This window comes from Bos taurus, chromosome 19, assembly GCF_002263795.3.
Source record: "Bos taurus isolate L1 Dominette 01449 registration number 42190680 breed Hereford chromosome 19, ARS-UCD2.0, whole genome shotgun sequence".
Classification (NCBI taxonomy): Eukaryota; Metazoa; Chordata; class Mammalia; order Artiodactyla; family Bovidae; genus Bos; species Bos taurus.
The window spans coordinates 40,070,715-40,097,324 of NC_037346.1; the positions used below are offsets into that span (position 1 = coordinate 40,070,715).

The 26,610-nt window shown below is 54.2% G+C and overlaps 1 protein-coding gene across 1 annotated transcript; it reads left to right on the forward strand.

The window, feature by feature from the left end:
* Positions 1-1,884: 1,884 nt before the first annotated feature.
* On the forward strand, positions 1,885-26,263 carry ERBB2 (erb-b2 receptor tyrosine kinase 2). Its single transcript, NM_001303629.1, has 27 exons — positions 1,885-2,181; positions 8,923-9,074; positions 10,184-10,397; positions 11,128-11,262; positions 11,548-11,616; positions 11,775-11,890; positions 12,016-12,157; positions 13,054-13,173; positions 13,421-13,547; positions 16,569-16,642; positions 16,730-16,820; positions 17,067-17,266; positions 17,656-17,788; positions 17,882-17,972; positions 18,556-18,716; positions 20,138-20,185; positions 21,779-21,917; positions 22,000-22,122; positions 22,412-22,510; positions 22,780-22,965; positions 23,084-23,239; positions 23,336-23,411; positions 23,726-23,872; positions 24,206-24,303; positions 24,503-24,691; positions 24,976-25,228; positions 25,368-26,263. Exons 1-27 carry the CDS (start codon positions 2,109-2,111, stop codon positions 25,721-25,723), a joined length of 3,768 nt encoding a protein of 1,255 aa, NP_001290558.1. The 5' UTR covers positions 1,885-2,108; the 3' UTR covers positions 25,724-26,263.
* The last annotated feature ends 347 nt before the right edge of the window (positions 26,264-26,610 follow it).

The window sequence follows — 26,610 nt, forward strand, 5'->3', positions numbered from 1 at the left end:
TTTCTTTGGAGGGAATGATGCTGAAGCTGAAACTCCAGTACTTTGGCCACCTCATGGGAAGAGCTGACTCATTGGAAAAGACTCTGATGCTGGGAGGGATTGGGGGCAGGAGGAGAAGGGGACAACAGAGGATAAGATGGCTGGATGGCATCACTGACTCGATGGACGTGAGTCTGAGTGAACTCCAGGAGTTGGTGATGGACAGGGAGGCCTGGTGTGCTGCAATTCATGGGGTCGCAAAGAGTCGGACACGACTGAGTGACTGAACTGAACTGAACTGAACTGAAAGGCAATGGCAACCCACTCCAGTACTCTTGCCTGGAAAATTCCACGGACAGAGGAGCCTGGTAGGCTGCAGTCTATGGAGTCACTAAGAGTCAGGCACGACTAAGGGACTTCACTTTCACTTTCATGCATTAGAGAAGGAAATGGCAACCCACTCCAGTATTCTTGCCTGGAGAATCCCAGGGACAGAGGAGCCTAGTCCGCTGCCGTCTATGGGGTTGCACAGAGTTGGACATGACTGAATTGACTTAGCAGCAGCAGCAGCAGCAGCAGTCTGTCAGATACTATTTTATAAGTGAGCCAGCTGAGACACAGAGAGGTTCAGTCACTTGCCCAAGGTCACACAGCTAACACATGGTGGAGTTGAGATTTGAACTGAGGTCATCCTGATCCCAGACTGCCCTGTTCTCTGGACCTTACCATGAAAGTGCTGGCCTAGAACCATGCTAGGAATAAGGAAGCAGTTTAAGAGATGCTAATGTCCTTCTTTCTCCACCCCCAGTAGGTGCCTCTGATCCCCTCTGAGCAGCACAGTCCTGTTCTAGGCTGGAATGCTGGAATTTCAGCATTCCAACTAGAGTTGCCAGTTTTAGCAAATAAAAATAAGAATGCCCAGTTAAATTTGAATTTCAGATAAACAACAAGTCATTTGTTAGGGCAGGTATATCTCATGCAATATTTTGTTGGCATTCCCAACAAAAACCTAGCTTTCCTTCCATCCCCACCTCCACTCCACCCCCCACCAGATCTTAGCAACTGAGTCAGGGGCTCCAGGTGGAATGCCGGGTGGGGAGGTCGAATGGAGGAGCAGGCTAATAAAAGACAAAGGACAGAGAAGGAATCTTAGATAAATTGGGTGCTGAGTGCCCCATAAAGTAACAAGGATGATCTTTGAAGGATTGAGATGTAGGTTTCTCCAATTTGACTCTTTCTCCAAACTTGTGCTGCTGCTGCTGCTAATTGCTTCAGTGGTGTCTGACTCTGTGTGACCCCATAGACAGCAGCCCACCAGGCTCCCCCATTGCCCTGTCCGTCTCCAAACTTGTAGACTCCCTTAAAACCATGCTTTTCAAACTGGAAAAGATACCTAAAAGATTCCAGAAAGGTATGCCAGTGAGTCCTGGATGCCACAGATTAAAGGCAAAACATCCCCCTCCTTGACTAACATTTTCACTTGAGGATGTGCTGGGAAAACGATTATTTGGTATTAAAACAAATAGGCATCTGATGGAGTAGGATGCAAACGGCCAGGAATGTTTTAAGTTAAACCTACGATTTAAAAGAAAGTTCAGGATGGCAAGCTAAAATGTTTGCCCCAGACCCTAGGGGAAGGGAGGCGCGATCACCCTCCTCTCCTTTGGGGGGGGTTCTTCTTGGGGGGCTGCGGGGGGTTCCTCCATGGAAACGGGCGAAAATTGCTGCCGGCGTCCGGGAGCTGGGAGCGACGCACCCAGGCCTGCGCGGAGAGAGGGAGAAAGTGAAGCTGGGAATTGCCACTCCCAGGGACTTGCTGGAATGCGGTTGGAGGGGGTGGGGGTTGGGGGGGGCGAGCTGAGAGCGCGCTTGCTCCCAATCACAGAAGGAGGAGGAGGAGGAGGAGGAGGAGGAGGAGGGCTGCCTTGAGGAAGTACAAGAATGAAGTTGTGGAGCTGAGATTCCCCTCCGTCGTGCCCACGGAGCCGAGACGAGCCCCTGAGGCCGCCGACCGCTCTAGCGCCCGGTGCCCTTTCCGGCACTAGCACCCGGCCCCCTCCCCTCGCCCGCCCGGCGCCCTCCCCGCCCGGTCCAGCCGGAGCCATGGGGCCGGAGCGGCAGTGAGCACCATGGAGCTGGCGGCCTGGTGCCGCTGGGGGCTCCTCCTCGCCCTCCTGCCCCCCGGAGCCGCGGGCACCCAAGGTGGGTCTGGGATGGGGAGGGCAGGGAGCGGCGACCGGACCCTGCCGCCTGGGACCCCTGCCGATGTCCCCGGGCAGGCGCGGGCAGCGGGGGGCATCGAAGCTCCCTGATCCCAGGTTTCAGATAGTCGGGGCGCTCGGAGCCGCAGGCCCTCGGCTCGGAGGGGCCAGAGAAAGTGGGGTAAGAGGGCGATTACGCCGGAGCGGCTCTAGATGGGACCGGCGCTTTGCAGGCTCCGCGAACTTGTCATAAAAGTTCTCTGAAGTTATTCAGAAAGTTTCCCTCAAAGGGTGAATTGCATGGTGTGTGTGTTTTCCCCTTTCTTGAGCCCCTCAAGCTCCTCTCTCAAAGCCTTTCCAGTTGGCAACCTCCGCCTCCAGACTGGACTGGGCTGGATTCCTGGGGGTCCCTTCTGCCCGGCCCCCTCCCCGCCCCCTTTCGGCCAAGTGGGTTGAGTTACTCCGGCTTCGGGCAGGATCGGGGTGCGGAAGGGGGAGGTGGGGAAAGCAACCTGTCCAGTCGGAGCCGGGGAGCCAAGGGTGGCCAGTACGACTGCAGCGTTGCCTCACCGGAGCCGGGGGTGGGGGAAGGGGGAGAAGTTTGTTTTGAACAAGTTTCCTTAGGGCCGACTTAGGGACTGTGTGCTTTGTCACTTGGAAAGCGTGGGCCACGGCGGGGGTGGCCGTGTGTTTTCTGGTCTGGGGCATTAAAGCGGGAGGGTTCTGAGGGAGGGACTCCTGGGCAGTGGGAGGGAGAGGGGGTAGCTAAGGAACAGGGAGAGACGCAGGTGTGCTGGGCGCCAGGCTCCTCTGCTTTTCCTTTATGCTGTGTGTGGGGAAGAGGGGGGGGACTATGTGTCTTCCCCATCTGTCCATCTAGATGCATAATGATTAAAGCTAACACGTATGGGAAATGCACCCTCTGTTAGGTGCTGTGCATGTTTGCCTGGGTTCCCTCCTTTTAGCCTCAGAACAACCCTATAAGAGAAGTCCTACCAGTGTCCCCATTTTCCAGGCAAAGACCTGGGCTTCAAGAGGTGAAGTGGCAGCGTGTAATTGGTGGGTCCTGGATTGGATTCCAGCTTCCCCACCAGCTCAGCGGTAAAGAATCTACCTGCCAATGCAGGAGATGCAGGTTCGATCCCTGGGACAGGAAGATTGGCAACCCACTCCAGTATTCTTGCCTGGAAAATCCATGGACAGAGGAGCCTGGTGGGCTACAGTCCATAGGGTCGCAAAAGAGTCGGACATGACTTAGTGACTAAACAACAACCACAGATGGGATCCAGGCAGTTCGACCCCCAGCCACACCTTGGAAAGCACTGTATTCATCTACCGTGAGCGCTGGGGGACACTGGGCCCTGCATCGCTGGGTTGTGGGGAAGCCAGAATGAGAATGTTCTAGTTGTGGTGGCTGGTCTCTACGGATCAGGGAGTCTGGAGAAGGGGCGGGTGTTGGCCTGTTTGTGCGTGCCCGAGGCCCCTCTGTCAGGGCTTTGCTGTGTTGTCTGAGGGGCTGCTGTGTCAGGGTGTTCTTGAGTTGTGTGGTCTCTGTGTTTGTGTGTCTGGGCTTTGTGTGGCCTCACGGCGGTCACCCTGCTGAACTCTGCCCTCTCAAGGAACTCCCTCTAGAGCTGCTGTAAACAGCGGGAGGTGGCCCCACGCCGCCTTCTCTCTGAGCAAGGAGCCTCCCCATCCCTTCCCTGCTTGCCAGGCGGGCCTTTGGCTGAGAAGAGTGAGGCAAGTCTGGGCTGCCAGGCTGAGCCGCTGCCCTCCTCACCTGGGCCTGGGAGTTGAGCAGGTGAAGCGCAGCTAGGTTGCTGCAGTATTGGGTACTGGGGGCTCCTCGAGGCTTCCTGACACCTCGGCCCACAGTGCTGGGTGCTGTGAGAGGCATACTGGGCAGGGGAATGGCTAAAATGGCAGAGACCCACCCAGCTGCCTCTAGCACTCCCAGTATATGCCAGGGCTGAGGGGGAAAGGGAGATGGGGGGAAAGCCCAGGGGGTTGGGATTTTCTTTTCTTACAGTCAAGGTTTTGTAAAATGCAGTAAACACGTCTTGGACAGACCATACTTTAATTCCTGAAGGATTCTCCCCCACAGTCTCCTTCCTTGTTTTTGCTATGCTTAGAGAAAGTAACCTCATTCTACTATTCAATAAAAAATAATAATTGAAAGCTAGGCTCAAATGCCAAAAGAGAAAATACATTGTATTACAAAGTCAAATACAAAGGGCTTTTCATTTTCTCTTGGTTTGGAATTACCCAGACTCCTGCTTTATGGACTTAACTTTAGAAAAGTGCGGCACGCTTTCTATTTGCTAAGTTCTCATCCATTACAGTTTCATTGCTTCTCTGCAACAATCCTGTGAAGCAGGAGCACAGATGAGAAACTTCTCTGAAGTTCAGAGAAACAAAGTGACTTAGCCAAGGCTTCTCAGCAACCCAGTAATGTCCAGGGCATTTTTGGACTCTGATGAGGAGTCATCAAGAGTTGATCAGAGGGACTTCTCTGGTATTTCAGTGGTTAAGAATCTGCCTTCCAATACTGGGAACACACCTCAGATCTCTGGTTGGGAAACTAAGATTCCCACATGTCTCAGGGCAACTAGTGAGCCCAAGAGCCCCTGCACTCTGGAGCCCGAGCACGCCACAACTAGAGAAGCCCGCACACCACAAGGAAAGATTCCGCATGCTGCAACTAAGACCAGACAGAGCCAAAAAAAAAAAAACCAAAAAAAAAACACACCACAAGGAAAGATCCCGCATGCTACAACTAAGGCCAGACAGAGCCAAAAAAAAAAAATTGTTGATCAAAGTGTTACGCAAAGCCTCAGGGGCAGTCAGGTGGCCAGACTAGGGCAGAGGTGCTGTTTGTTATTGTGGTGAAAATAAGGGTGAGCTGCGCCCCCAGCCCCAGTTTCCCTCTTGACTTTGGGTTCTTCCCTTCCATGTCCAGGCCCTGTCTGCCCTCCTCTTGTGCCCTCTAGGCTTGGCAGGGGATGGAAGGCCGGAGTCGGGCAGAGGCCCAGTGGAACCAACAGGGCTGCAGGCGAGGGAGGGACCAGTGTGGGGCTGGCGCTGGGGCTGGTATAGGGCCAGGCTGGGTGTTCCTGCCCCTGGTGCTAGCATGATCGGCAAAGAGATCCCCCCGTCTGTACTGTGGGAAGCCCCTCCATGTGGACACCTCCATCTTTCAGTAGGCCACCTTTTCTCCCCACCCCTGGGATGAGAGGCGAGGTAGGGAGAGGGGTGTGTGCTCTCTTAAGGAGTGGGAGAATTATAGCCAATGGTTGTGTTGCCCCAGCTCTGTTGACAAAGGCTTGTCATGTTTGCACACTGTTTCTTGATTCATTATCTCATTTAATTTTCATGTAATTTCTCTGCAGAGAGTAAGAGTTGTTATTGTTTATCATCCGCACCTTACAGCCAGTCAGGTCAGCAAATATTCACTGAGCGCCTGCTATGTCACGGGTACTGCTAGGCATACAGGTGGATCTGATTTGACCTCTGCCCTGGAAATCCAGGGACTTGATCAGGGTTACACTGGGAGCAGCCCCTCCAGGGTTCTGGCCTAACTAGCTGAGCCCAGGCCCCTGTCTGATCCAGCAGGTGTGTGTGCTAGGTGAACCTTGATGTCACTGGAATGGGCTCTGGCCCCGTGGGTCTGAGGCAGGTGACCTTCGGGGATGCAGGCAGTGTTCATGGAAAAAAAGAAGTGTTGGCTTTTGTGCGGGTGAGCAAGAGAGGCAGGTGAGGCTGAAGGCTGGTGAAAAGGAGAGAACCCACTTGAGAGCCCCCTAGAGCTGGGACCTGACCACTGACATTCAGTTAGAGAAACTTGGGGACTGTGACCAGCCTCTGGGCAGAGGGCTGGGCACAGTGACCTCAGCTGGTCCCCGTTGGTTTGGAGACTCTTTTTTTTAAAAAAAACTGATTAATTAATTTTTGGCTGTGCCGGGTCTTGGTTGTCGCGTGTAGGCTTTCTCTAGTTGCGGCGAGCAGTGGGTTACTCTCTAGTTGCAGAGCTCAGGCTTCTCATTGCAGTCGCGTCTCATTGTGGAGCACGGGCTCTAGAGTACATGGACTTCAGTAGTTGTGGCTCACAGGCTCTAGCCTGCGGACTCAGTAGTTGTGGCACAGGGGCTTAGTTGCCCCGTGGCATGTGGGATCGTCCTGGAGCAGGGATTGAACCTGTGTCCCCAGCATTGACAGGTGGATTCTTAACCACCAGACCACCAGGAAAGCACTGGTTTGGAGACTCTTGCTTGGAGTTCATTCATTCTGCCATTCCACAAACACTTATCCAGGGCTCATTGTGTCCTTGGCTCTGGTCTGGTCCTGCCTCACGCTGTCTTTGCTCCAGAGATCTGGCTCCTGAAGGGCAGGTGCTCTGGAGACAAAGCTCTCCTGTGTGGGACAGGACCTCCTACTCTGGAGGAAATCACTGAGGGAGAGTGGATATGGGGACCACGGTGAGGACTGAGGAGAGGGATATGAGTGAGAAGATGGGGGTGTAGAAGTGCTTCTTGGTTTCATATCAGGTTGGGGGTTAGTCCCCAGGCCTCCAGGGAGTAGGTCTCAGAGTCCCAACTTTACCACCTGTTGCAAACAATTAGTCTTTATTTTTTGACCGCATGTGGGATCTTCATTCCCCAACCAGGGATCGAACCCGCACCCACTGTATTGGAAGCTCAGTCTTATCACTAGACCTCCAGGGAAGTTCCCACAAGCACTTAGTCTTAATCAGCTTCTAAACGGCCACAAACAAACCCGTGGGGCGGGGCTCCCTCTCTTTCTGGTCCTCCCGCCCAGCTCAGCCACTCAGGCCTGGAGCCTGTTGTAATCAGTGGCATCAACAGAGCTGGTGTGTATTTACCTTTGCACAGGGTGTGGGGTGGGGCGTGTGTGCAGTTAGGCCTAGTGGAAGGAATGTGGGATCTAAAGTCGGGCAGACTCCAATTCAAATTGTGCCTCTATTGCTCACAGCTTTATGATCGTGGAAGCATAACTCCTGGCAGCCTCAGTTTCTGTAGATCCCAGCCTCTGGGGGCTGAGGCTCCACCCAGAGTGCCTGCTCCACACACGGTAGACGCTCAGTGGCCCCTGTTGCCCCCAGGGTTCCTGTTGTTGTTTTCCCATTGCCCGGCTACCGCAGCTGGTGTGTCCCTTCCAGGCGGCAGAGGCCGCAGTGGGTGGAGACGGCCCCTGCCCCAGCTCGCCGGTCCCTGTCCCTGGCCTGGGCTAGGGCCTTGGGGTCCAGACCTGGAGACAGCTGTGCCTACAAAGCAGCTGAAGCTGCCGAGGCCGGGGGAGGTCCTGGCAGCGGGCGTTATTTTGGGCCTGGCCCGCCACCCCCGGATCCTGTTTCTCTTGGGAGTCTGGGGGGAGGGACCCTTGAGTTCTATTTCTGGGCCCTCCCCTTCCTCCCTCTTTGCTTTCTTGCCTCCCTGGCCAGAGGGGTGGGAAGAGAGACCACTCTGGGTGTTCCTGCTGCCCGCTTGTGGCTGTTGACCCAGGCTGGACCCCTGGGGCTTGTCCCGCCAGCCTTTCCTCCGATTTCTGGGGGCAGAGGGTGTCTCTTATTACCTCTCAGGATTTGACCTTAGGCTCCAAGTTGTGGGGAAAGCAGAAGCCCTGGTGTCAGACCCCATAGTCAGCCATTGTGCTGTCTCCCTGAATCTGCACGTAGTCCATGGGAGGTGAAGTGGAGACCAACAGGAATTCCAGACAGCTCAGGCACCTGTGGATCTGTGGATCTGGGGGTGCCCTCCACCCACCTCCCCCGGCACACCCTCCTGGGCAAGACGCGCCAGGTGATTCATCTTCTCACCAGAGCAGAAAAACGAGTTCCACTGGGCCCTTTAATCTCCCCCCTGCTGGTAGGCATGGTGCCAGCTTCTGCCAGAGTGCCCCCTTACCAGGGGTAGTTCACCCTTTCTAGTGTCCCTGGACTTAGTGGGTACTTCTGGCCTCAGGGACACTGGACTGGGGTCCAGGTGGGCTGGGTAGCAGTTCATCTTGATGCCACTTGGCTGGTGGTTGACAGTGGGCAGGTACACAGGGCTGACGTAGTGCCCTTGTGGCAGGAGTTTCGTGGCACAGATTCTGCCAGCTGGTTCTGGAGTCTTGCCCTGAAGAGGTGGCAAGGGTGAGGTACCAGCAGAGGAGGCTTTGGAGCAGGCAGCACTCTGGCTCAGTGTCTGCAGCTTGGGTCCAGACACCCAGAGTTGGGATCTGACGCTCCTTTTCTCTGCTGGGGAAATCCCAGAAGTCCCTGCAGTGACCAGGCCACTGGTGGTCCCCAGGCCCCAGCTATGACTCGAGCTGACCCTCCTTCCCCACTTTCTGGGTGGCATTGCGGGGGTGGGTATGCCTTGCCAGGAGGTTGGCATGTGGGTGGCATTGTTTGCTCAGGAAAGGGGAAGGGGGTATCCAGAGGATTCATGATTCATCATCGCCTCTCTTGGGGGATTTTTACCCATTGGCCCTGAGTCGTGCCTTTGGGACAAAAGAAGGCTTTCTTTGCCAGCCAACACCCTGGATTGAATGGGCAAGCTCCCTAAGGCTGGCCCAGTGGGACCCCCTCTGGATGCTCAGGACGGGCCAAGTTGGCGGGAGGGAACCTCTTCCCTGATTTCCCCCCCTTTTCCCAGATTTGCACACTTTGTTTTGCTGTTGCACGTGGCCGGTTGGAGAAGCTCACTGCGCAGGCCCTTTGACCATCTTCTCTGTTCCGCAGTGTGCACCGGCACAGACATGAAGCTGCGGCTGCCGGCCAGTCCCGAGACCCACCTGGACATGCTGCGCCACCTCTACCAAGGCTGTCAGGTGGTGCAGGGTAACCTGGAGCTCACCTATCTGCCTGCTGATGCCAGCCTCTCCTTCCTGCAGGTGAGGCCCATGGGCAAGACCCAGCCAGGCCCTGCTTCCTGCTGGGCTGAGCCCTCTGCCTGCAGATGGGTGGTAGAAGGTTCCCGCCTTACATTTTCTCTTTCGTTGTGGCTCCTGAACCAGGAAGTCACTTCTGATGTCTCACCCCATCCATCCTACACTAAGACCAGTTGACTCTCTGTCTACAGTGTGGCTGACTGTGGACATCTCTGGGTGGAATGCATCTATTCCTGGGCTATATTTTTTGCTCTCTCACCAGAATGATCACCTTCTGGTGATCATTCTGTCCAACTGTCCCAGCCACTGTCCCCTTCCTACCTGGTGTAATGAAAGGCTTGGCAAGTTCTGAGTCCAGTTCTGCCACTGACAAGCCCTGTGAATGTGGTCTAGGCCCTGGTTTCACTGGATCTCAGTTTCCCTATCTGTATATTGGGAGCCGTGAGTGCTTCTCTGGTGGCTCAGATGGTAAAGAATCCACCCGCAATACAGGAAACCCAGATACAATCTCTGGGTCAGAAAAATCCCCTCGAGAAGGAATTGGCTACCCACTCCAGTATTCCTGCCTGGAGAATCCTATGGACAGAGGAGCCTGGTGGGCTACAGTCCATGGGGTCGCAAAGTACTGGACACGACTGAGTGACTAACACTACATTGGTAGCCATAGGCATACTTGGACTCCTCCTGGGGAGCCCATTTAGATATCATGTGGGAAATATATGTGAAAAGGTCAGGAACAGGAGAGCTAGTGGAAGCCAGCCTCTGGGTTGTGTCCCAGAGCGGGGCCAGGTGTGCGACGCTTAGTCCGTTGAATCCCAGACATCATCTCGTCCAGGCATTTCCTTTATAGATGGAGGAGCTGAGGTGTAGAGAGGGTGGGGTGCCTGCTCACAATTGACAGAGTGCTGCCCCCACCCCTCATTTTCTTTCTTAATCATACTAGAATTTGGTCCTAGAACCTGGTTTGGGGAGGTGGTAGGCAGACTGCTTGGCAGCTGGGCCCTTGCCCAAGATCCCCAAGCACAGGGGACCTTGAGGAGGTCTTGGGGGTTGGGTAGTAGTGGTCCAGGGCCCAACCTGCCTCAGCCCTCTCCTCCTCTGTCCCTTCCCAGGAAATCCAGGAGGTGCAGGGCTATGTGCTCATCGCTCACAATCGAGTGAGTCAGGTCCCACTGCAGAGACTGCGAATCGTGCGAGGCACCCAGCTTTTTGAGGAACACTACGCCCTGGCCGTGCTGGACAATGGAGACTTTCTGGAAAGTGCTGCCCCTGCTGCAGGCACAGCCCCAGGAGGGCTGCAGGAGCTGCAGCTGCGAAGCCTCACAGGTGGCCATCTTTATCGTGGAAACTCTCTGCTGGTTGTTGAGAGCTGGCCAGGGGTCCCTACTAGCCAAGGGGTGACTGTGTGAGTCAGAACTGGGGTCCCTTCCGGATGGATGCAGGTGGAGCTAGGAAAGGCGCCCTTGTGAAGATTCAGAAAGATTTCCCCTCTTCCCAGGAAGTCACAGCTTGCACCAGCCCGCATAGTTTGATGATTAGGATGCAGGCTGGATTTTTGCCCGCTTCTTGGCTGAGTGCACATGTACAGTGAACAACCCGTGTAACTGTACGTGGCAGCCCTGAAGCAGACAGAGTTTCAGACTCTGAGTGCCCCGTGCTTTGCATGCATAATCCCATCAGTCCTGCCATAATCCTGCAAGGGAAACATCAATGTTCTCGTTTTACAAATGAGAAAACAGGTTTACGGAGGATAAGTCGCACAGCTAGTTAGTGGTGGTGAGGCTGGGTTTCACACTCTTTTAATTGCTAAGCCATGTGCACACAGCAGAGGTGGAGGAGAGGAGGCGGTGGCATGGACAAGTCACTCCTCCCTGGATCTTAGTTTGTGGGTGGTATTGATAAGGCTCAAAGATGCTGAAGGGGTGTTCTCTGCTCCCCGAGGAACCCGGGGTGTGTTTCAGAGGCCTGCTCTACTTTTAGAAGGCAGGCAGGCCCCAGGGGAGATAAGAAGATGCCAGATGGGGGAAGAAGCCCCTGATTATTGCCCACCCCACAGAGATCCTCAAGGGAGGGGTCTTGATCCAGCGGAACCCCCAGCTCTGCCACCAGGACACGATTTTGTGGGAGGATATCTTCCACAAGAACAACCAGCTGCCCCTCAAGCAGATAGACACCAACCGCTCACGGGCCTGTAAGCCTCGTTCCCCGCTGCCTGCAGCCGCCACCCTTTCTCACGCAGCCCAGCGACCCCAAACTCCTGGCTTACTCCTTGCCCCACTCTGCTGCCGCACTAACAGCACCCATCTCCCCTTTCTCTGCGTCTCTTCATCTCCGTGGTTCTCTGTCCTGTTTTTCTCTGCTTCTAGATCGTGTCCCTGGCTTTGAAGTCCTCTTTTCCTGCCTGGGTCTGTCCCTCACTGTGCATTGCACGTCCTGGTCTTGGTCTCGCTCACTACCTCTCTGTTTCTTCCTCCAGGCGCACCCTGTTCTCCAGCTTGTAAAGCTCCCAACTGCTGGGGAGAAAGTTCTCAGGACTGTCAGAGCTGTGAGTTACAGGCTGCACAGGGTCTGGAGGGCAGGGGCTGAGTGACACGGGAGGGCTGTGCCAGCCCTCGGCCTCTTCCCTGGGGCAGGAAGTCTCCCTAGAAGGTGGGGCTGGTGCCTAGACTGCCGCCCAGCCCTCATCCTGCCTCCACTTGACAGTGACGCGGACCGTCTGTGCCAGTGGCTGTGCCCGCTGTAAGGGCCCACAGCCCACCGACTGCTGCCATGAGCAGTGCGCTGCTGGCTGTACTGGCCCCAAGCACTCTGACTGCCTGGTATGTGCCCTCTGGGCCCCAGCCCTCAGGCTGCAAGGGGAGGGGCATCCCATCCAGTGTTGTCCTATGGCTCTTGGCACGCCAGGGCCAAACAGCCCAGTGCCCACCCACTGCCTGTCCCCCAGGCCTGCCTCCACTTCAACCACAGCGGCATCTGCGAGCTGCACTGCCCAGCTCTGGTCACCTACAACACAGACACCTTCGAGTCCATGCCCAACCCCGAGGGGCGTTATACCTTCGGTGCCAGCTGTGTGACGGCCTGTCCTTGTAAGTGCTGGGGAGAAACACAGTCTTAGTAATTTTGCTGGGGAGTTTGGTTTATATAAATGGGAGCATGTTGTGAGTATTGTCTGCCACTGGCTTTGGAGAGCTCATCATGGCAGTTTGTGTCAAGCTGCCCAGTTCTTTAAACAGCAGCGGAGCAGGCGGTGGCAAATAGCAGCTAAGAGCCCATGCTCAGGAGGCTTGCGTTCAAGACTTGGCTCTAAAAAAAAAAAAAAAAAAAGGCCTGGCTTTGCCACTTACTAGTCATGTGAGCTTCTTGCTGCATCTCGGTATCCTCATCTGTTAAATGCGGGCAAAAATAGTCCTGCTCTCCTAAGGTGGTTATAAAGTTTAAATGAATTAATATTTGTGAAACTCTTACAACTGTGCCCAGCCAGTACTCAGCACTCCTAAATGTTAACTTTTACTCTATGGTCAGATGGATCTGAGTTTGATTTATTAGCTCCCCTGTTTACTGATAAGCATTCAGAGACTGGCCTTGGATCTGGGGACTTCTTTGCTCCTCTTGTGGGAGATAGCAGTGGGCTCTTGGGTGCTGGTCATACGTTCCCTATGGTGGGCTCGAGTACAAACTGTAGGGTCAGGCCATTTGGGTTAACATCCTGGCTCCTCCACTTTCTAGCACGATGACCTTGAGTAATTTACAGAAAACTCTGTGCTTTGATTTCCCTTTTGGCAAAATGGTAATCTAACTGTACCTATCACATAAGGCTTTCATGAGGAAAGGACGAGTGTCCAGGGCTCAGGCATGTTGTAAGGGCATTTCAGTCTCAGTTGATATAATTCTTATTGTACTGCCTGGGCATGGTGACACGGCTCATGGTGGGTGTGGGGGTGAAAGGCCAGGATACATGGACACACGATCTTGACCTCCTCAGACAACTACCTGTCTACGGATGTGGGATCCTGCACCCTGGTTTGTCCCCTGAACAACCAAGAGGTGACAGCTGAGGATGGAACCCAGAGGTGTGAGAAATGCAGCAAGCCCTGTGCCCCAGGTACCCAGTGGTTGCCCCCTGAAACAGCCAGCCTGGCCTAGCCCACTGCGCCACCCTTCCTCAGACTGTCCTGGGACCCAGTCCTTTTTTCCCACTGACTCTGCCCCTGGCCCACAAGTTCCCCTGTGTCTCCTGTCAATGTGGGGAGGGGGCGTGTGGACCCAGGAGGGGACTGTGGACAGGATCCAGGAGGTTGAGTTCCTGGTGCTCCATGTGGAGGCTGAATGTCCCTGCCCCCTCCCCACAGTGTGCTATGGTCTGGGCATGGAACACCTGCGGGAGGTGAGGGCGGTCACCAGTGCCAACATCCAGGAGTTTGCCGGCTGCAAGAAGATTTTTGGGAGCCTGGCGTTTCTGCCAGAGAGCTTTGCAGGGTAAGGATACTCGAAGTTAAGGGTGGACACACAGCCTGAGACAGCATTAGGGCAGTCACTGAATCCTGAGGTGGCAGTGTTTCTAGGGGGTGGTGGGAGACAGAAGAGGGAGACCCAGGATACAAAGGAAGCTGGTGGAAGACCAGCTTGGCTGGGGTGGGGTGGCCATGGGGGGAAGTGGGGGTGGGTGGGGGCGGGGGAAGGTTTTTCTCGTTGTTTTTGGTTTTTGGTTGTTTGTTGTTTTTGGCCACATCATGTGACTGGCTGGATCTTAGTTCCCCGACCAGGGATTGAATCTGGGCCCTTGGCAATGAAAGGGAGAAGTCCTAACTGGACCACCGGGAAATTCCTGGAATTTTTCTCATAAATGACATGTTATCTATAAACATGCACTTACTTGTATGGAGGTCACGCCATCCAGATAAAGTAAAATTCTCTGTGAGTTCACAGTAGCTTTATTCATAATGGCCGCAAACTGAAAATAATGCAAATGTCTATCAATAGCTGGACTTCCCTGGTGGCTCAGTGGTAAAGAATCCACCTGCCAATGCAGGAGATGCCAGTTTGATCCCTGGGTTGGGAAGATCCCCTGGAGGAGGAAATGGCAACCCACTCCAGTATTCTTGCTCGGGAAATCCTATGGACAGAGGAGCCTAGAGGCTACAGTTCACGGTGTAGCAAAAGAGTTGGACATAACTTAGTGACTAAACAACAACATCAGTAGCTGAATGAATAAACCCAGCTTACCCTTGGGCCTCATGGGTTTGAACTGCTTGTGTGTGTGCTAAGTCACTTCAGTCATGTCTGCCTCTGCGACACTATGGACTATAGCCCGCCAGGCTCCTCTGTTCGTTAGATTCTCCAGGCAAGAATACTGGAGTGGGTTGCCATGCCCTCCTCCAGGGGATCTTCCCAACCCTGGGATCGAACCCATGTATCTTATGCCTCCTGCATTGGCAGCTGTGTTCTTTACCACTAGCACCACCTGGGAAGGCCTTTGAACTGCTCGGGTCCATTTAAATATGAACTTTCCCCAGTAAATCCATACTGCAGTACTGCACAATCTGGGGTTGCTGGAATCTGAAACTGTGGATGCAGAGGGCTGACTACATAGTTATACTGGGGTTTTCAACTTCAGAGAGGGGTTGGGTGCCCCTAACCCAGGCATTGTTCAAGGGTTAACTGTAGAAACGGTATATCCATACAGTGAAATTCTCAGCAATGAAAGAAACAGCCTATGGATACACAGAACAACATTATGCTGGGACTTTCCTGGTGGTCCAGTGGTTAAGACTTCGCTTTCCAATGCAGGGGGTGCGGGTTCCATCTCTGGGGAGCTAAGATTCCCCCATGACTTATGGCCAAAAAAAAATGGAACATAAACAACAATAAACACTGTTGTAACAAATTCAATAAAGACTTTAAAAGTGGTCCACATCAAAAAAATCTTAAAAATATTATGAAAAGTGAAATAAGTCAGATGAGAGGTCCATGCTGTGTGACTGCCTTTATTCCAGCATAGGCAAAACCACTGTGTGGTAACACAAGTCAGAACAGCGATTGTGCCGGGGGAGGGCCTGGAAAGGAACGCAAAGGACATTTCCAGGGTGACGGACTTGTTCTGTGTATCCCTGGTGGAGGTGGATATGTGAATGGATGCATTTGACAAAACTCATCAAACTGCACACTAAAAATCTGTGTGGTTTCTTGTATGTGAATTATACTTCAGTAAAAGTGTGTATTACAAAAAGGAGAACATTCTCTTCACTTCCTCCACCTCTACTCCCCTTTCCAGAGGAGACCACTGGTAATGGTGTGTGTTCGTCTAGACCATTCATACGTATATAGACCTACATGCACAGAGAAATGTAGTTCTAATAATTTGAGGGGGAAGGTTGATTTAAAATGTGAGCCTGCTGTGAATATTGTCTGCCCGTGGCTTTGGAGAGCTGAGTATGACAGTTAGTTCATGTTCAGCTGCCTTGTTCTTTCAACAGCAATGAAGCAGGTGGCAGCGAACAGTAGCAGCTAAGAGCCCAGGCTGCCAGGGTTTGAGACCTGGCTTCTACCACTTATTAGTCATGTGGTCTTTCTTGCTGTGTCTCAGCTTCCTCATCTGTTAAATGGGGGCAGAAATAGTCCGCCCTCATAAGGTTGTTATAAAGTTTAAATGAGTTAATATTTGCAAAGCTCTTATAACTGTGCCCAGAAAATACTATTTGTTTGGCCAAAAAGTTCATTCAAGTTTTTTCCATAACATCATATGGAAAATCTCAAACAAACTTGCTGGCTAATCCAATACATGCTCCTAAATGTTGTTTTTCATCAATAGTCTGAATAGATCAGGGTTACATTTAACAGCTCCTCATTTACTGATGGAATATTTAGGTATTTAATTTAAAATATTAAAAAATTTTTAATTTCCTTAGGTGTTTTATTTTCCCTCTAACAAACAGTTCTCCCTTGTACATGCCTCTGGAAACAGGGGCCAGTGTCTTTCCAGGGCACATTCCTAGAAGTAGAATTTCTAGATCAAAGGATATACATATTATTTTGATAGATCCTGCCAAACTAGGGCCTGGGCTTGAAGCTCAGGATGAGAACAGCCAGCCTTGATGGGCAAAGGGTTTAAGTGGAGGGGACGTGGGGGAGGGTGACAGGGCCAGCTTGTGGAGCAGATTGTACCCACCCCCTTCCTGGCCCTGCTGCTGCTGCTGCTGCTAAGTTGCTTCAGTCGTGTCCAACTCTGTGCGACCACATAGACGGCAGCCCACCAGGCTCCCCTGTCCCTGGGATTCTCCAGGCAAGAACACTGGAGTGGGTTGCCATTTCCTTCTCCAATGCATGAAAGTGAAAAGTGAAAGTGAAGTCGCTCAGTCCTGTTCAACTCTCATCAGCCCCATGGACTGCAGTCTACCAGGCTCCTCTGTTCATGGGATTTTCCAGGCAAGAGTACTGGAGTGGGGTGCCATTGCCTTCTCTGCCTGGCCCTGCTGACTCCTCCCCTAATCCTTCTTCTAGGGACCCAGACTCTAACATCGCCCCGCTGCAGGCTGAGCAGCTCAAAGTGTTTGAGTCTCTGGAGGAGATCACAGGTGGGCCCTGTCTCTCTGAAGCCTGCTCTCATGGGGCTGGGGGTTCTCATCCTGGCCCCATACCCTAGCCTCACCCTGTGCCTGCAGGTTACCTGTACATCTCAGCGTGGCCAGACAGCCTGCCTGACCTCAGCGTCTTCCAGAACCTGCGAGTAATCCGGGGACGAGTTCTGCATGAGTGAGCACCAGGGGAGGGGTTCCCTGCGGAGAGGAGCTGCCCAGGGAGGTCTGGGAGAAGTTTTGGGTGTATGTATAGTGAAGAGAAGGGGGTTCCTGTTCTCCGGGGACTCCAGCAGGAACCTTTCCATGGGAGTTTGCAGCGTGTGCTGGGGACAGGAGGAAGACGAGGGCAGCTCTGGCTGATGGGGGTGGTCAGCGGTGCGCTGCCCCCCTGCATTTATGCACCCCCTCGACTCCCCCACAGTGGTGCCTACTCGCTGACCCTGCAAGGGCTGGGCATCAGCTGGCTGGGGCTGCGCTCGCTGCGGGAACTGGGCAGCGGGCTGGCCCTCATTCACCGCAACGCCCGCCTCTGCTTCGTACACACGGTGCCCTGGGACCAGCTCTTCCAGAACCCCCACCAGGCTCTGCTCCACAGCGCCAACAGGCCAGAGGATGAGTGCGGTAAGACAGAGAGCCCGGCGCTGCAGGCTCCGCGTCTGCCAGCGCACTGGCGCGCCCAGGGGCCTCTGGCGGCAGCCATCGACTTCCCTGTGCATGCGCACTGCCAGTCCCAGGCTCACCATCGCTGACCCAGCTCTGGCTGGCCTGGCCTCTTGGCGTGGCTTCTAGCTGGGTCCAGCCACGCTGCCTTGGCATCCCTCCCTTCCCTTTCCTCTGTTCTTGGAACCTCATAACTTTCTCCCTGCTGTGCTCGGCAGCTATCCCGCCTCTCTAGCCCAGAGCCACGCCCACAAACTCAGTCCCGTTCCCCCCCCCACCTCCGCCCCCGCCTCCCTGAGACCTGGAACCTCCCATAAGAGTCCCCTCTGACCCCTTCCTCCTCACTGCAGTGGGCGAGGGCCTGGCCTGCTACCCACTGTGCGCCCAAGGGCACTGCTGGGGTCCCGGGCCCACCCAGTGCGTCAACTGCAGCCAGTTCCTTCGGGGCCAGGAATGCGTGGAGGAATGCCGAGTACTGCAGGGGTACGCGCCGGGCGGAGGAGGGGGCGGCCAGGAGGTGGAGGGAGGTGCACAGGGGCTCCTTCCAGACCCCTTCACTGGCTGTGCTCCCCTCAGGCTCCCCCGGGAGTACGTGAAGGACAGGTACTGTCTGCCGTGCCACCCCGAGTGTCATCCCCAGAATGGCTCAGTGACCTGCTTTGGCTCGGTGAGGTGCTTGTGGGCTCAGAGCTGAGTGGTGGGAAGCTCGGCGGGGTTGGTGGGGGGAGCTGCCAGGGACCTGGCCAAGTCCAGTAAAATATCCCTGAGGAGGGCTCCAAGCCCTGAACAGTAGGAGAGTGGAAGGAGGCTGGGATGCTGGGAACGGCAAGAACTGTGGACCCTGAGACCCTTCCGACCATGCAGAAGGCCCAGGGAAGCCTGTGTGCTTGGCTGTGGCAGTGTCAAGGCGGTTAGACCTGGGCGCTCAGGCATCAGATTACCTGGTTTCAAATCCAGGTGTCACTTCCAATCTAAGTTGGCTCACTTGTGAAATCAGTGTTATGCTAGTGCCCACCCCACTGGGATACAGTAAGAATTAACTTAAAATAGGGTTTGGCACTGTGCCTGAGCACTGGGGAGCTGGGTGCAGAACAGGGGTAGCAGACATAGCAGGTCTGGAGCTGTTCTAAAAGCAGGGTGAAAAGTGCTGCCGAGTGGCCATGGGAAGCACCAAGGGGACCCAGGGGCCTAGTCTTGCTGCCCCAGGGGTATCGGTGCCAGCCCCCCACAAATCCTTTCTTCCCTCCCAGGAGGCTGACCAATGTGTGGCTTGTGCCCACTACAAGGATCCTCCCTTCTGCGTGGCTCGCTGCCCCAGTGGTGTGAAGCCTGACCTCTCCTTCATGCCCATCTGGAAGTTTCCAGATGAGGAGGGCATATGCCAGCCATGCCCCATCAACTGCACCCACTCGTGAGTCTGAGGGCCTTCCCCATATAAAGAAGGGCTTGTTCCAGGAGCCTCTCTGAGGCTCTTATTGTAAAAAGTGGGACATCTCTGCCTTTGCTTACCCCAAGGCCCTTAACTTTTTTATCTTTTTTTTCTTGATCACAAAAGTAATACATATTGTTAAAATTTTTTAAATTAAAGCATGAAGAATAAATTAATAGTATTAACAGTTCTATTCCACTGTTAATAACTTGCCATATTCTCCCTCCAGTTTATATGTGCATATGCTAACATATGTATTATTATATAATATATAAAATATGTTTATATATTATTTTTATTCTCTAATTCTTATCTGTGCACATTCTGGTCTATATTTCTTTTTACAAAAATAGGAGCATAGACCATACCTATTGTTTGCAAATTGCTTTTTCTCACGTAACACTGCAGTTCTTGCAATGCTTTTTCATGTCCTAATACAGTGATCCGCCCTGTTCTTTTTATTTTTTTACTTGGTTGTTTTTGATAACACGTGGAACACGTGCATACATTCTTGTAAGACACATTTTCAGCAGTATCAAAGTAAACAGTGTAAAGCAGAAGTGCCCTTTCTCCCACTGCCCCACCCACCCAGCCCCTCCCCTCCCTGGGGAGAACTACCAGGTCACTCTGGTATGTGCATTCCTCCAGGCTTTTTTGCACATGTTTACATAAATGCATTTTACGTATATGTTAGGTTGAGTCATATAAGATTGCTGTTTTTGGAAATCAAAAATGATCAAGAAACAACAGTTTCATATAAGCTCATCTATTTCTCAGCAATTTCATTTGACTCATATACACTTTGCTTCCCTGCACCTTCCCCCCTTTATGTATCTTGGAGGCCCTTTCCTGTCAATGCATATCAATCTACCTCCTTTTTTTTAAACTACTCAGTCTGCAATATGGAGTTATTTAGTTGTGTCCCTGCCTGAGAGTATGACTGAACTTGTTTCCTTTTTTTTCTTTTTGGCAGTTTATTGCACTTGAGCTCCATGTACAAGTGAGCATCTTGTACATGCCCCCTAGTGTACAGGTGTTGGCATTTTTAGGGTTTATCCCCAGAGGTGGAACCGCTAGGAGGACAGCAGGAGTTTGCCCAACTACAGTAGTAGTTTACACTGGCATCCTCTACAGAGGAGATGGCCAAGCTCTTGGACTCGATGCTCCTTTGGGTGCCGCCACTTCCTACCCACCACAGGGAGGTACAAAGGATATGGGTTTACAGACTGGAGGACTCCCCCGTGGGATGGTGGAAAGAGCCCTGGTGACCTCGAACCCAGTTTCTGCCTTTGTCAAGTGGGGATCATAACCCAGTCACACCCACCTCCTGGGCTCCTGTGAGGCTGGAGTGAGTGTAGGAGGTGGTTCCCAGCCTTGTTGACGGGACTCTCTCTCTCCTGCAGCTGTGTGGACTTGGATGACAAGGGCTGCCCCGCCGAGCAGAGAGCCAGGTCAGCCTGGTCCCCAGAATGCATCCCACATTGCCCCCAGTCCCCCACTGACCCCTGGGTGGTCACTGCTGCTAGGTGTCATGTCCTGACATGACACGTGTCCTCCCCAGCCTACTCTTCCACTGTGGATGCTCCTTTCAATTAGCTTCAACTAGTGGATGGAGGGGCTTCCCAAGTGGTGCAGGGGTCAAGAACTGGCCTGCTAGTGCAGGAGACACAAGAGACCAGGGTTCAATCCCTGGGTCGGGAATATCCCCTGGAGTAAGAAATGGCAACCTACTCCAGTATTCTTGCCTGGGAAATCCCATGGACAGAGAAGCCTGGCTGGCTACAATCAATGGGGTGGCAAAGAGTTGGACACGACTGAGTGACTGAGCACGTATGTGCACACACATGCAGGGGATGGAAGGCCTGCTCAGCTTGCTTGGGGGTCAGGGAATAGGAAGACACCCAGCACCTCCCCACCCTGTATAGCTAGGTGTCTCATAAGGGACACAGGCAGCCTTCAACTCCCTGGGACTCGAGGCACGTTGAGAAGAGAGCATAGCTGCAGCACTGAGGGAAGGACAGTGAATACATCCCTGGGATCAGTGGGAGGCTTTAGGCACATGAGCTAGGTTTTGAAAGAGGGGCGGAAATGTCACTTGTATTAGGAGGAAAGCAACCAGGCAGCATGGTGAGGGGTGTCCAGAAAGTATAGGATGTGTTTGCTGAAGATTCTGCTGTGGTGGGTAACTGACTAAGCACAGAGGAAGGAGTAGGGGGTGAAGTCTGAGTCAGGGCCAGATCTGGAGGGCATAGGCTCTCCCCTACCACGAGGCCACAGGCCCTGTGATGTCTATCACTGCCATCGTTGGACTTGATTTCTAGGCAGAGGGGTGTTTTGGGAAGGGTTTTAGGGAAAAAAGATTGGAGTGTATCCTAAGTAAGCATTTGTCCATGAAATAAGGGTCCATTTGAGGTCTGTGATAAGCCAGCCCTTGGCTAAGCAAGGGAGGGGAACAAGGGTGACGAGGATGTAGGGTCAGTGCCCAGGAGGGCCTTCTATCCCAGGATAAGCAGAGTCTTGAAAGATGACCTCATGCAGAAATGGTGATCCAAGCAGAAGTGTTATAACAAAGGCTGGGAGATGTGGAAATCGTGACCTATGGGTGAAAATTTTGGCTAGAGCATCAGAATCTCTGTGGGCACATTCCTGGGCCCCACCTCATACCACAGTCAAAATCTCTGGAGGGTGGGGCTCCATACTCTCACAGGTTGACCAGCTCCCTGGTGAGTTTTGTCAGGAAGTTTGAGAATCCTGGGCTAGAGCCATGGGCAAGAGCATAGGCAACTTGCAGACGTAGGTGTAGAGGGTTTTGAATCCTAGCAAGGAGCCTGGACTTTATTTCCCAGACGGTAAGGAGCCAAGGTAGGTTTTAGAGTAGGTCAGACAGGACGGGAGCCTGTGGGTCACCCTTCTGACTTCCCTTTCCAAATGCCAGTGACAGCCCCCTCTCCCTCCTCCCCCACCACCGCGCCCCGCCGTGGGACCCCTTCATCCCCCCTGCCCCAGACTGGTCCCCAATCCATGATCCTGGCTCGTGCCCCCAGCCCTGTGACATCCATCATTGCCGCTGTGGTGGGCGTTCTGCTGGTTGTCCTTGTGGGGCTGGTGTTCGGCATCCTCATTAAGCGAAGGCGGCAGAAGATCCGGAAGTACACGATGCGGAGGCTGCTGCAGGAGACGGAGGTGAGGCGGCCTGAGGGCCTCTCGCGCGGCCTGGGGTCTGCGGCCCAACCCGCAGCACTGACCCACTACCCCCTCACCCCAGCTGGTGGAGCCTCTGACGCCCAGCGGAGCGATGCCCAATCAGGCTCAGATGCGGATCTTAAAAGAGACAGAGCTGAGGAAGGTGAAGGTGCTAGGATCTGGAGCTTTTGGCACCGTCTACAAGGTCAGGGGTGGGGCCAAAGTCCCCGGGTGGGGGGTCCTAGAGGATGCTGCAGGGTGTGGCGGAGGGTGTGTTGGGACCAGGAGCCGGGGGTGGCGCAGTTGAGTAGGGCAGTTAAGGATAAGGGATTGGGAGTGGCCAGTGGGTCTAAATGGTGAGGTTGTTGCTAAATAATGGGGCTGGCCCAAGGGTGGGGGAGGGAATTGGGAGCCCAAGTAGTGGCCCCAAGAAGGACGGCTGCAGGTTGGATCTGGCCGGTCCTTCTCCTGCTCACATCCTCCTCTCTGCCCAGGGCATCTGGATCCCTGATGGGGAAAATGTGAAAATCCCCGTGGCCATCAAGGTGTTGAGGGAAAACACATCTCCCAAAGCCAACAAGGAAATCTTGGACGTAAGCCCTTCCACCCTCTCCAGCTGGGGGCACGGGGGACTGGGCTCTCTCTCTCTTCACTGGGGTTTTGGGGGACACCCTGTGATTCCCCCAAATCTCTACTCTTAGCCTCCCTAGTCTGTGGGCCATGGTTCTGGTTTGTGATGAATGGGATTGGATTGGCTGAGGGTCCCGTTACCATGGCTCAGCCCATGGGAGGGGTGTGTGGTGTGTGGTGGTTGGGGGTTAGTGGTTTCCCATACCCTCTCAGTGCGTGCCCTTGTTTCCAGGAAGCATATGTGATGGCTGGTGTAGGCTCCCCATATGTGTCCCGCCTCCTGGGCATCTGCCTGACATCCACAGTGCAGCTGGTGACACAGCTGATGCCCTATGGCTGCCTCCTAGACCACGTTCGAGAACACCGTGGGCGCCTGGGCTCTCAGGACCTGCTGAACTGGTGTGTGCAGATTGCCAAGGTATGCACTTTGGGGGCCAGGGCTCTGCAGGTGCCCTTGGGGAGCAAGCCTCTGGATAGGGAGGTTTCCTGGGAGAGTTTTGGCAGAGCGAGGTCCACACTGGTGCCTCTGACCCCAGGGGATGAGCTACTTGGAGGATGTGCGGCTCGTGCACAGGGACCTGGCCGCCCGGAACGTACTGGTCAAGAGTCCCAACCATGTGAAGATTACAGACTTCGGGCTGGCTCGGCTGCTAGACATTGACGAGACAGAGTACCACGCGGATGGGGGCAAGGTTAGACAAGCGAACCGAGTGAGACAAGGGGGAGTGGGGTCTGGCCCCTGAGAGAACTCAGACCTGGTTGGAGGACTTCCTTCTCTGCTCTACCAGGTGCCCATCAAGTGGATGGCATTGGAGTCCATTCTCCGGCGGCGGTTTACCCACCAGAGTGACGTGTGGAGCTATGGTGTGTGATGGGGTGGGTAGGGAGGGTGGACAAGGAGCCATGGCCCTGGGGAGAATGTGGGTGGAAGGATGGGGTGAAATAATGGACACCTTTAGTATGAATATGAGAAGGAAGGAAGAGGCTGCCAGTGCCTCAAGCTGCCAGAGTCTGTGCACTTCTCAGGGATTGGGGGAAGACCGAGTTATCTCCTGCCCTTTGGCACTGCATCATTCCTCCTTCCCCCATGGTGCCAGGCTCTTGGGCAGAGCCTCTGAGGCTCCGTACACTAAAGCTGCCTGTGGTCCTCCCACCACTTTACCCCATCTCTGCCCCAGGTGTGACTGTGTGGGAGCTGATGACTTTTGGGGCCAAACCTTATGATGGGATCCCAGCCCGGGAGATTCCTGACCTGCTGGAGAAGGGAGAACGGCTGCCCCAGCCCCCCATCTGCACCATTGATGTCTACATGATCATGGTCAAATGTGCGTTCTTGAGCTGTGTTGGCTGCTTGGAGGAGGGGTGGGTGGTTCTGGGCGGATGGGCCTACAAGGGGCATGGGGGGGGCCAAGAGCATGGTGATATGGTTAATGGAGTCTCAGAAGGCTCTCCCTGCCCTTTTACAGTACCAGTCCAGAGGAGCTAGCGAGGGCCAGCTAGGAAAAAAGACTGATGCAAAATAAAAAGGGGAAACTAGTAGATTCTCTATCATCAGAGGGCTTTGGACTCTAGTGTTGTCGAGACTGGGGGTGAGGGTGAGGGGTGCTGCATGCAGGCTGCAGCCAGAACTGAGATGCCGGGCTCTTGCCCACCCCCAGGTTGGATGATTGACTCTGAATGTCGGCCGAGGTTCCGGGAGTTAGTGGCTGAATTCTCCCGCATGGCCAGGGACCCCCAGCGCTTTGTGGTCATCCAGGTACTGAACCTTTCACCCCATCCCGGCCTATGGCTAAGAGCACTCTCCCTTAGAAGGGAGGAAAGGGAGAATGATTCCTGGGTCCCAGGCCTCTAAGCTCCTGCCTGACTCATCAGACTTCTAGCCCTCCCTGAGCCACCCTCAGGAGGCTGTGTACTGGGCTGGGGAGAGGCTGCCACGCTGTCTCCCTCCTCCCCAGAATGAAGACATGGGGCCTGCTAGCCCCCTGGATAGCACCTTCTACCGCTCGCTGCTGGAGGATGACGACATGGGCGACCTGGTGGATGCGGAGGAGTACCTGGTACCCCAGCAGGGCTTCTTCTGCCCAGACCCTGCCCCGGGTGCTGCAGGCACGGCCCATCGCAGGCACCGCAGCACATCCACCAGGGTCAGTGCTCCCATCACATGGTGGTGGGTGTCGTTGGATACCTCCCCTGACTCCAGTGGACTAGGGTTCCTTCCTCCGATGTCCTCCAGCCATTACCTCTCATGAAGGAGGCCCCATTTTCCCTAAGAAGGATTCTTACTGCTTTCCAACTGTGATCCCATTCTTTCTACCATGCCTCTGTCATACATCAGAGATGATTTATCTCCTGGGACCCTGTCACTTCCCATGGAGCCTCCATCTCAGATCCATGAATGACCTCCATTTTGACCTTCTCTTGTCCTCAGAGTGGCGGTGGTGAGCTGACACTGGGGCTGGAGCCCTCTGAGGAGGAGCCTCCCAGATCTCCGCTGGCACCTTCCGAAGGGGCAGGCTCTGATGTGTTTGATGGTGACTTGGGAATGGGGGCGGCCAAGGGACTGCAGCCCCTCCCCCAACATGACTCTAGTCCTCTGCAGCGGTACAGCGAGGACCCCACAGTACCCCTTTCTCCCGAGGCTGATGGCTACGTTGCCCCCTTGACCTGCAGCCCCCAGCCGGGTATGAAGTCAGGCTCGAGCTGAGAGATTGGGAGGTGGGGGTTGGGGGTGCTCTGCCCAGGGCCTGCTGCAGGGCAGTTGTAGCAGCTGGGACACACAGATTCCACCCCCTCACAAGATTCCTTCTCTTGTCCTTTCAGAATATGTGAACCAGCCAGAGGTTCACCCACAGCCCCCCTCACCCCTAGAGGGTCCTCTGCCGCCTCCTCGACCTGCTGGTTCCACTCTGGAAAGGCCCAAGACGCTATCCCCTGGGAAGAATGGGGTTGTCAAAGACGTTTTTGCCTTTGGGGCTGCCGTGGAGAACCCTGAGTACTTGGCACCCCGGGGCAGGGCTGCCCCTCAGTCCCACCCTTCTCCAGCCTTCAGCCCAGCCTTTGACAACCTCTATTATTGGGACCAGGACCCATCAGAGCGGGGCACTCCACCCAGCACCTTTGAAGGGACCCCTACGGCAGAGAACCCTGAGTACTTGGGTCTGGACATGCCAGTATGAGCCAAAAGCCCAGGGCCACTGAGGCCCTACTGAACCCTCAGGGCGTGTGGAAGGCCTGACTTCTGGCCCACATCGGCACCAGGCAGGGAGCAGGCCCTTGGATCATGTCCAGGGGAGCCTGCCATGCCAGGAATCTCCTTTCCTACTTCAACTCCTAGATGGCTGAGAATGGCCCAGCCTGACTTCTTCCAGATCCTTGGCACTGAACGACTTAGGGAGGCTGGGCCGAGTGCAAAGAAGGCCCCAAGGGGGTGTCTAGGAACTACGGCAACCCATTCAGAGACTGTCCCTGAGACCCAGCTCTGTCCCTGGGAAGAAGGGAGCAGCAGCAGCACCCAGATCCAGTCCTTGTACAGACTGCTTTTTTGGTTTTGTTTTTACTTTTGTTTTTTTGTTTATTTGTTTTTTTTTAAATGAAATAAGGACTCAGTGGAGAGTGGGTAATGGCGGCGGGGGGGGGGGCAGTCCCTGGGATTGGGGGAGGGATGTCCTCCACACTCACTTTCTCCATTTGCAAATATATTTTGGAAAACAGCTGGACACCAGCCTATGTCTAGGGGTGGCTTGGAGCCGTCCCTTTACTGCTTACCTCCTAACTTACATTCAGTTCATCTTTCCTGGAGGGACTGGCTAGGAATCTTGGGAAAGCTTGAATTAGGAGCCTACTTCCAGTTTTCTGGCTCTTGGGTTGAGGGGAAACTGGGAGTTGGGATTCTGATCTGAGAGCCCTTTGAAAAGATCATTCTTAGGGAAAAAAAAAAGAACTCTTAAGGCCACCCACCCACCTGAATGGGGTAATTTTCTCTCTCTAGGTAGGAGGAGTCGGGGAAGGACAGAGGAAACAAGAGGCACTGTCTACTGTGTGACTCATTTTTCTTGCCTTGGCA

What these genes read in the sequence shown, in the direction of transcription:
- ERBB2 (NM_001303629.1), top strand. Translation starts at nt 2,109, where the DNA reads ATGGAGCTGGCGGCCTGGTGCCGCTGGGGGCTCCTCCTCGCCCTCCTG. An exon ending in CAGTGACCTGCTTTGGCTCG is followed by an intron (nt 17,973 to 18,555) that starts GTGAGGTGCTTG and finishes CTTCCCTCCCAG; the next exon opens with GAGGCTGACCAATGTGTGGC. An exon ending in AGCGCTTTGTGGTCATCCAG is followed by an intron (nt 24,304 to 24,502) that starts GTACTGAACCTT and finishes CCTCCTCCCCAG; the next exon opens with AATGAAGACATGGGGCCTGC.